The sequence below is a fragment of the Marmota marmota genome, unplaced genomic scaffold (genome assembly GCF_001458135.2).
Source record: "Marmota marmota marmota unplaced genomic scaffold, marMar, whole genome shotgun sequence".
Classification (NCBI taxonomy): Eukaryota; Metazoa; Chordata; class Mammalia; order Rodentia; family Sciuridae; genus Marmota; species Marmota marmota.
The window spans coordinates 3,546,629-3,556,475 of record NW_026000241.1 but is presented as its reverse complement, the minus strand read 5'-3'; the positions used below and the strand labels follow the sequence as shown (position 1 = coordinate 3,556,475).

The 9,847-nt window shown below is 39.9% G+C and overlaps 2 protein-coding genes across 7 annotated transcripts in view; both read left to right on the top strand.

The window, feature by feature from the left end:
* The window catches only part of LOC107145002 (adhesion G protein-coupled receptor E2-like), a 452,375-nt gene that overhangs the window by 160,689 nt on the left and 281,839 nt on the right, over positions 1–9,847 (top strand). The gene's annotated exons all lie outside the window — the stretch shown is intronic.
* Positions 8,540–9,808, top strand: LOC107144996 (olfactory receptor 7C2-like). Its single transcript, XM_015488851.2, has one exon. The coding sequence runs from the start codon at positions 8,637–8,639 to the stop codon at positions 9,597–9,599; it is 963 nt and encodes a 320-aa protein (XP_015344337.1). The 5' UTR covers positions 8,540–8,636; the 3' UTR covers positions 9,600–9,808.

The following is a 9,847-nucleotide window of genomic DNA, read 5'->3' as shown; positions in this document are numbered from 1 at the left end:
GAGGAGCCAATCAGCTAGATGTTGCTGGGGCCGCTGTGAGCCAATCATCAGCCGGCAGCTGGAAGTTTGCTGGCAGCTGGAAGTTTGCTGGGGCCCCTTTGGCTGTGGCTCTCAACAAATCAGTCCATCTATGAAAACTAGGTGTACTATCAAGTTCATCCAAGAAAATATTGACTGAACTAAAGAAATCACAGATAAAACATTTACTAAAGGAACAGTGCAGGAATTGTTATCAATGCTCTTGCAGGAACTGATCTCATTTCTGTAGTCATCATTCTAGTCTCTAGGTCTTTATGCTATGCCAACTTGTCCCCAGGTTTAATAACAGAAAAGGCCAAGATTGCTAAACTGCTGGTTTATATTTCTTTATAATTTTTAATATAAGGCCATTTATTAAAGTAGACAAACCACAAGATGAAAATGAAGACAACATAAAAACACAACTTTTCACAACCAAAAATATTAACACAACTTAAAAATAATTTAAATAAGAGTGTTGTAAAAGATGTGTGTCATATTTGCATCCCATTAACTTAGATGATGTCAATTCATAATTCTAAATAAATTTTTAAGTATGATATTAAAAAGACATTTTCAGCATATATGTAAATTATTTACCACAGGACAATTCAACACTGACTTTTGAAAATGGATCATTTTAAAAGACAAAGATTTTTATTCTGTAAGTTTCATTCAATTTACTTATGGTGAAAACACATGAAATGTGCTTTTACTTATTAAAAACCATGGTGGATAGTGGCAAAGGACTGGGGGTGGGGCCATTAAGAAGAATGTCACACTGTGATTTTTCTGCACACAAATGAATGATAATTTCCACTTCTAGAACCTCAACACATCCCTTTTTAAAGAAACAAAATAAACCCAAGACACCTTGCAGACACTTCCCCACCCCTAAACAAACTGATGACTCTTTTACATTAAAAAAAAAATCTAGAATAGTTATGGCGGCAAAAGATTCTGATGGCAATTGATTTTATAAATTGTGATTCAGTCTCTCTTATTCCCAAAGTGCAAGATGCAGGGATCTGAATCTTTCAGTAGTGCTTCTCCTAGAAATAGTTCTTCATTATATTTGTCAAAAGTCGTTTCTGAATTAGGTCTATCCTTGTAGACAGAGGTATAACGAGAACACAGTTACTGCAGAGAAGGACCTGCCTGAACCTCGACACTGGATTGATTGGTCAGTCTGAAGGGATACGTTGCAGATCCAGGCACTGAGGTGTTCAATAACAAAAAGCTCCATTTTCAGAGTCCCTGACTGGATGCTGCATTAGATCAACTATGGACGTGTGTCCTTCCACATCTGGTTGTTCATAGAAGCTAAACCTACCATTGGAGTGCTCCATTCTAGTGGGTAGTGTTTTTCCATGGGAAAGAAAGTTCATGCTTAGAAGATAATGGTCAATGGAACTCTATCCTGAACAAGAAAAGAACATTGGAACATCTGGAACATTGGCTAGCTTCCCCTCTGGTCCCAGCATGTGATGGCCCCGGTACCAGGCTTATTTTGCAAGTTCCTTCAGTTCCTCTGTAAGACTTGTCACAACCAGGGGACCACTGCTATGCATAGCCATAAACTCTTTCAACCCCAGGGGCAGAGTTAGGATCAAAACTCAAATGACAACCCATACATTCAGCCACATGGGCATCTGTGCCAGTGAGCCCACTGAAGTCCTTTGGATTTGACTAGTCTGCATCAGAGGTAGCAATGGTGAGAGTGGAAGGATCTATCATGACACTTTGGTCTCTGTAACATGACTCCTGTGGTGCCAATCAACAAGACATTCACTGGTCCACAAAGAACTACACCCTGGTCCACCTGATTCTACGTTGATTTTGATGCCACTTAGGTAACTTCTCATTTTATTGGATTTGTGTTTTATTGTTCTGCTGCATTGATGTATCTTTTTAGATTTGAACCAAGTCCACACTACCTGGGTGAGTACAGGCTTCATTCATATTTTCAAAGGACATATGTTCTTTATTTACTACTCTTTTTTGAAACAATCTTGTTCTGTTATTCTTTGAAGGAAAAAAATGGCCAAGTTGCCTTTTCAATATATATCCTCAGCTTCTTAAGAGCAGAGTTGACTTAGGGTCAGGACAGACCCAGCCTGAAACATCAAGTTCAGGGTGACAATGTGTCCTCCCCTCCTATTGTGGATGGAGCCAATTCCAGCAAAAAAAAAAAAAAGAGTTTAAACTGAACACCAGTGGATGACCCTATAGTCCAGGAGGTCACAGTGCAAACTGGACTTATGGGAAAAAATGAAGGTGACTGCAGGTCTGTGAGCCTTCAGAGGATCTGAGGAGAATGAATCCCTTTCCTTATATTTTCCTACTTCTAGAGGCTGCCCACATGCCTGGGTGCCTGGGCTCTACATCTACATTCAAATCCAGCAATGGCTGAGTGAAACCCCACACATCGCATCACTCAGGCACTGACTTTTCTGCCTCTCTTCTACATCCAAGGATCCAAGTATCCTCCCTTTTTATTTCCTAGGGATCCAAAATTTGACTTCGCAGAGCCCTTTCTATAATACACTTCTATAGGCCTGATGAGTTTGTGCCAAGTGTGAGCACAGAAGGGCATCAATCATATTAACTATCCTTGATTTAAGAGCATAAAAATAGTGTTTTTTGAATTCTAAAGCTGGTCCTTCCTCTCTGGACTGGAATATTCAGGCCATGTATTCAGCTTGCTCTGAACCTGGAAAGCCTAGACACCTGTGCAGACTCCTGCCTGTATGGTCAGCCCACCTCTCACCACACACCTCTGTAACTACACACCTGATGCTCTGTCTACACTGCACCTTCAATAGTGAGGACAAATGCCAGGACAACATCAGTGGGACACATGTGGGGGGAAGGAAGGTCCTGTCCACAGACCCCAGTGAAGGTGGTCAGGACTCACATGGGATCAGGACTCACATGGGCTTGGAAACGGTGTCTGCACTTGTCTGTGTAGACAAAGAAACTCTATATCACTTATTGAGGAAAAGCTCATGGGCAAAGCCAAGGATCAGTTGAGATCAAGTCCAGGGAGAAAGCACACCATGAGCCAGTGCCCCAGGGGAAGGAGTGTACATATTTGGAAAAAGAAAAAAAAAAAGATGATGCAAACTGGCTACAAGCACAATTGCCTTTCTGTTTTTTGTTTTTTTTTTTTTCACTCATGGAAACTCAATTGCTCTGAGAATAGACAACAATGCAACAATTAATTTAATGAGCATTCATGAGAATCCAACCTCCCAGGCCATGGAAATAGTAAATATGCCCCTTGATCCTCTCACCCACAGCTGAGCTCTGCCAGGAATGAGAGGCTTCACCTGGACCTTGAAGAGCACCCATGCCTGAGGCCACCTCCTGGCCTTCATCAGGGCTGAGCTGACCCTCATCACCCAGAGAAGGAGGAGCAGGAGCTCACCCCAGGGCTGCTGATGTGGGAGCAGGTAGGAGGCAGCACAGGGCTCACAGGATGAGCCTTGGTGGCCCAAGTGGGGACACTGCAGTGAGGAGGGCCCCCTCACTTAGAGCCATCTGTGCAGTCAGCTCCTGTCTCTCACGACTTCTCTTCCAATCCCTCTCTTCTCATCTTCCTTCTCTTTTCTGGAACCCAGATCTGAGCATCTCTCAACTTCCTGATGGAACTGACCTTCTCTCAAGCATTTCCTGCACAGCTATCTTTACCATTTTTCTGCAGCCACCTTAGGGGACTATCTTCTCCATCAGAGAAGCTTCTTTGTTTTTAATGTATAAAACTACTCATTCATTCACTCAAAGTACCTCATTTTTGATCTTGAGTAGTTATCACAAGTTCAGCCATACATCTTGCTGAAATCACATTACTGAAGTTTTCTTTTTGTCTCAGTTTCCAATTTATAAAATAAGCATCACAATGTGTTCACTTCATAAGAATCATATTGGGGTGAAGTTAAAGTAAATCAGGCATGAGAAAATGTTAATACTCTCTAACAGGTAGTGAGGGTCTACTCCTATTTATCATTATCATTGCATTATTATAACACTTTTTGTACTTATATAAAAACAGCAATGATGACATAATGAATCAAGGTATATAAATCATAAACCAAGTGCTGAACACAGGCAGGTCCTCAAGTAACTATACAAAATAAAACTCTCATTTGTTGTGTGTTTGTAAGGTTCTGATCCCCATTCATGGAGCTGTAAATTTTGATAAAATTTGGAATGTTGTAGATCTATTTTCTAATAAACTTGCTGCATGTACAAATGCAAATTTTCCCTCCTTCTATCACCTTTTTTTCAAATAAGTTAGATGGGTAGAAAAGTTACAGAGAATACTGAGACTTCTCTGTTACAGCTGAAATTGGAAATTCACAACTAGAGAGGGAGAAGCAATATTTGCCAAAGATCTCAACATGCCATTTTCCTCGATGCCACCTGGAGTGCCCTCTGCTTTTTACACACTGGATTTGTGTGAACAGGCTTACTAAAATCACACCCAGTTACAATAGGTCTGAAGCCACCAATCTGTCATCTGCAGCCACTCCATCCTCCGTAAACCACACCTTGCCTCTTCCCTATTTCTTACAGGTGCATTTCGGTTGTACATAGGTGGGATTTGTTGGTTCATATTCATACATGCACATGATATAAGAGTAGAATTTGGCCAAGATCATTCCCCAGTGGACACCTTGCATTTTCCATGTTCAGGTCTCTGGTGACTTTTTCTCCTTCTATTGCATTGGTTTGCATTTCCAGGCTACTGACAAATGATTAGTGATGAGAAACTTAGTTTTCTTCTTCACTTAAAGGAGAATTCTGCTTCTGCTAAAGGAGAATTCTGCTTCTGCTCCCACCTCATGGTCCTGCCAGAGCATTTTTGGTGGTAAGTTTTGTAATTTATTGTCTTCTTTCCTTTGGGTTTTTGATTTGTTTTTCTCCATCAACTTTGGACAATTCCCAGAAATAAGTTCTACTCTGGGACAGCTACATATTTTTTTCATTCATTTTATTTATTTTTCTTCCTTCAAATTAGTTATACCGGACGGTAGAATGCATTTTGACACATCATACAGAATTGGAGTACAACTGCTGACTTTCCTGGTTGTACAGATAGCGAATTTCACAGCTGGTGTAATCAAATATACGTATAGGACAATTATGGCCAACTCTTTCTACTCTCCCTCCTACTCCAGATCCCTTCCCCTCCCATCACTCCCCTCCATCTAACCCCCAGATACATCTATTCTTCCCTAGCCCCCACCCACTTACTGTGAATTAAAAACTGCAACTTAGAGTGTAAGAAATATTATAAGATCAAGCATTTCCTTACCTCTGTATTAATTTTCCTCATTCCAAATTCTAGACTTTTCAATTGATTTTTCATCTTTTTGAAGGGTTTATTAGTGCATTGTATTTTTACGTACTATTGGGATCATTTTACATAATCACACATGCATGGAATTTACTGCTCCACATCACACCTGCTCCTTCCTCCTCTTGTCTCCTTTAATCCATTTCATTTCATGTCTGAATTTTTCTAGTTGTGGATGCTATAGAATTACTTCTGGAATTTGTTTTTCAATTCTAGGATCTTTCTCCTTTTTAGTTCTCTAGCTCTGCTTTTACCTTCATTTTATGCCCCTTTCTGCTTTAGTTTTGCCTAGTGTTATTTTTATTTCCAACAATTTTAAGTTATAAAGTTGCTATTTCTTAAGGATGGATGACATATGTATTCATTTGCAGTTTTTATATGATATACTAAGAAGCAAATCCAAAAGTAACAATGACGTCACTACTCCAGGAGATCCCTGGTCATATGCTGGTGACTCTTGTAGAATTTATAAAATGGCTCTTTGCAGAGTTAATCTTTCCAGCCCAGAAAAGAGGACCAAATATGCTCTCATATCAGCACCTGAAATGTTATTTCCTTTCCCCATCACAGAATTTGGCATGGTTACTATTTTTGAAAAAGGCCTTCTGAATTAATTCCAAGAAAATGGAATCTTATTTTTATTACACTTTTATAAATTAATGGTAAGAATGAAAACCTTTTCAAACATTTAATACCCTTTTTACATTTCCTTTGATGAATCTATGACTCTTTCTACCTTTTTACAAGAAAGGCTTGAATCTTAATTTATAACTGAGACTCTAGTATTGAAATACATTCACTTTGACTAACCAAATAGAATATTTTTGCAGTTTTCTAAATTTGAGCATTTTTTCCTTCAGATGTTTTCAATATAAAGTTCTGATTAGTAAAGGTTTTTTTGCTTGTACAAATAATTTCTCATTAATTAAGAATGTTCCTCTAATGTTAGATATTACTCATGCCCATGTAGATGTTTATTATTACATTGTGTTTTCATTACGTAGCTGCTTTGGTCTCTTGCTCCCCATTGAAGGCTTGAAATTCATTTGGGAACATAAAGACTGCAGTCAACATTATATTTTTCAAATGTCTAATAAGTAATTACACTCTTACTGAAAATTTAAACAGTTCCTCAAAAGTATGCAGGGATAAGCAATGCACACTAACAGGATTAAGATGACCATAGTTAATATCATACCATTTAATATGAGTTGAGCACCATATTATGTGACAAAACAAAGAATTCCATATCTTACACAAAACCTTAACAAGGATTTGGATTTCAAAGCAATAAAATAAAACCAAATAAAAAGAATAGGTGTTATCGGGTGGGGTTGTGGCTCAGTGATAGAGTGCTCGCCTAACACACATGAGGCAGTGGGTTTGAACCTCAGCACCACATAAAAATAAAATAAAGATATTGTGTTCACCTACAACTAAAAAATAAATATTAAAAAAGATAGGTGTTATAAATTGATATTATTTATTCAAAGTATATTTTTACAAAAATTCTCACAAAATAAAAAGAAAGCACAGAAAAATTATAGGACACCTCATCATCTCAAAAAAAAACACTTTCTGATAATAATCACAATAGTGGATATGATATTGGGGATCATCATTCTTAACAGCATTGAAGTTTAAATACACTCAATATTATCAACAAGAAATGAACATGATCTACATTTTCTTTGATGGTGGTGCTGGCATTTAAACACAGAGCCTTGTGAATGTGAGGCAAGCACTCTACCAACTGAGCTATATCACCAGCCCTTGGCCTTTATTTTCTTTTAAAAATCAGAAATATACGCCTAAAATGATCGAAATACATGGAGGCAAGTACTTGCTACTGATATGAGACTCTGAATGTTGTTATGATGTTATCTTTTTTCCAAATTATCTTAAAATTTTAAGGGAATCTCTGATAAAATTCCAATAGTATTTTACTTCCAATAGTGCTGATTCTAACAATCTACAAGAATAAACTGAAACTAGAAATAGAATTCTGATAGAAATAATGCTAGGCGACTTTCTCTATTGGAATTTTAAGTACATCGTGCAGATGGACAATTTTTTACATTATGAATCTGGCAGCCTGATGAATGGCCAGTTTAAGTCAATTTATATGCATGTGACAGAGGAAATACCTGAATTTTTTTAAAATGAGAGAAGTCATTTGCAGATTATCATAAGAGAAGAAAGTGTAAACTTAAAATTAATAATAACAATCTCACTCAAAGATAACCAGAAAACCAAATGTCCAGAATGGGCAAGATTTGAAGAGCCATTTCACCATGATGGAATATTTTCATGTGATTTTTTTTAAAATGTGTGTAAGACTCATGCCTACATTTAGAAACTCTAGGGTTTCTATACTTTGAAATTCCATGATTCTTCAATATGTTTGGTTAAAATGGAAATTAAAACGAAATAGAATTAAGAATAATAATAATACCAGAAGATGCTGATATTTCTAGCAAAAAGACCACACAGGTCCACAGGATAGGACTTGAGGAAATCAGAGAGAAGAACCACAGTAACATAGAGAGCTTTTACATGGCAGAGAAATCTGCCTGGAACTAGGAGATGCTCATTCCCATGAGCATGAAGCAGAACGCAGCAGAGCACCTGGGGAACGAGGATTGGGTGGGGATGCAGACAAGGTCTAGAGCCCAGGTTCCCAAGCAGGAGTGAGCCTCTGAATCCTGACAGGGCTTCTCAAGACACAGAGGGCAGCTTCACACCTACAGCAGGAGGTTCAGGTGGTCAGGTGAGGAGTGCATCAGAATGCACATTTCAGCAAGATTCCAGGTGTTGCCCAGGTGGTACTCCTGGGAACACCATTTGAGAAGCACTGACATAGAACCATGTCTTGATTTGTTTCTTTGGGGGTATACAAATGGTATCTGAAACTTGTCAGCCAAGAGGCCAAATGATAAGATAAAATAAATAAATTATTGAGTTCACAAAATTTCAATAAAAGACACTGGGGTATCCTGGGGAATCTCTATTTGAAATTCTTATTTGGGGGAGAGAGAACGGGGTGGGGTGGACAGAGGGTACCAGGGATGGAATCCAGGGTAACTTAAGCACTGAGCTACATGCCCAGGCCCTCTTTTTATTTTTTATTTTAAGATAGGATCTCCCTAAGATACTGAGCCTGGCTTTCAAGTTGCAGTGTTCCTGCCTCAGCCTCCCTAGCTGGAGGGAATTTGGAGCTCCTTCTCTCCCTCCTCAGAGCAAACACACCAGCACCATGGAAAGAGAAAACCAAACAGGAACTGGAAACTTCATCCTCCTGGGATTCACAGGTGACCCCGACCTGCAGTCCCTCCTCCTTGGCCTGCTTCTGTCCGGGTACCTGGTCACAGTCACAGGCAACCTGCTCATCATCCTGGCTGTCATCTCAGACTCCCACCTGCACACACCCATGTACTTTTTCCTCTCCAACCTGTCCCTGGCTGACATTGGCTTCACCTCCACCACCATCCCCAAGGCTCTCAGGAACATCCAGACTCACAACAAAGGGATCACCTTTGCAGGTTGCATCTCACAGGTATATTTTTTCGTTTTGTTTGGATGCCAAGAAAATTTGCTCCTGACAGTGATGGCCTATGACCGCTTTGTGGCCATATGTCACCCCCTGCACTATGTGGTCATCATGAGCCCATGGCTCTGTCTTCTCATGGCTCTGGGGTCCTGGTTGGTCAGTGTCCTAGGTTCCCTCCTAGATACCTTGACAATCTTGAGGCTGTCCTTTTGTACAAAAATAGAAATCCCTCACTCCTTCTGTGATCTTCCTGCAGTCCTCAAGCTCGCCTGCTCTGACACCCTCATCAACAACATAGTGGTGTTCTCTATGATCATCGTCCTGGGTGTCTTCCCTCTCAGTGGCATCCTCTTCTCCTACTCTCAGATTTTCTCCTCCATCCTGAGGATCTCATCAGACAGAGGCAAGTACAAAGTCTTCTCCACCTGTGGGTCTCACCTCCTGGTGGTCTCCTTGTTCTATGGCAGTAGCCTTGGGGTCTACCTCAGTTCTGTAGCCACACTGTCTTCTAGGATGACTCTGATGGCCTCAGTGATGTACACCATGGTCACCCCCATGCTGAACCCTTTCATCTACAGTCTGAGGAACAGGGACATCAAGGTGGCCCTGGGAAGAGTCCTCAGCAAAATGGTGCCTCTCAGTGAAAGGGTGGATGCACGTCTCTCCTGAATTATAATGTCCATCATACTGAAGACCCTGGAGCCCCACCCCTCCATGCAAGACTCTGCCTATCTATGCTTGGTGTATTTTAGGGTACCTTATTAATCCATTTAAAGTGAATAAATCCAGCAATTAGGCTAAAACTCCATGATCTAATCACTTCACCTCTGAATGTTCTTGCCTTGTCTACACCTGAACTATGGGAACACCACATACCTAATCCACAGCACTGCCTTGGATCTGTCTCTTATACACAT

What these genes read in the sequence shown, in the direction of transcription:
- LOC107144996 (XM_015488851.2), top strand. Translation starts at nt 8,637, where the DNA reads ATGGAAAGAGAAAACCAAACAGGAACTGGAAACTTCATCCTCCTGGGA.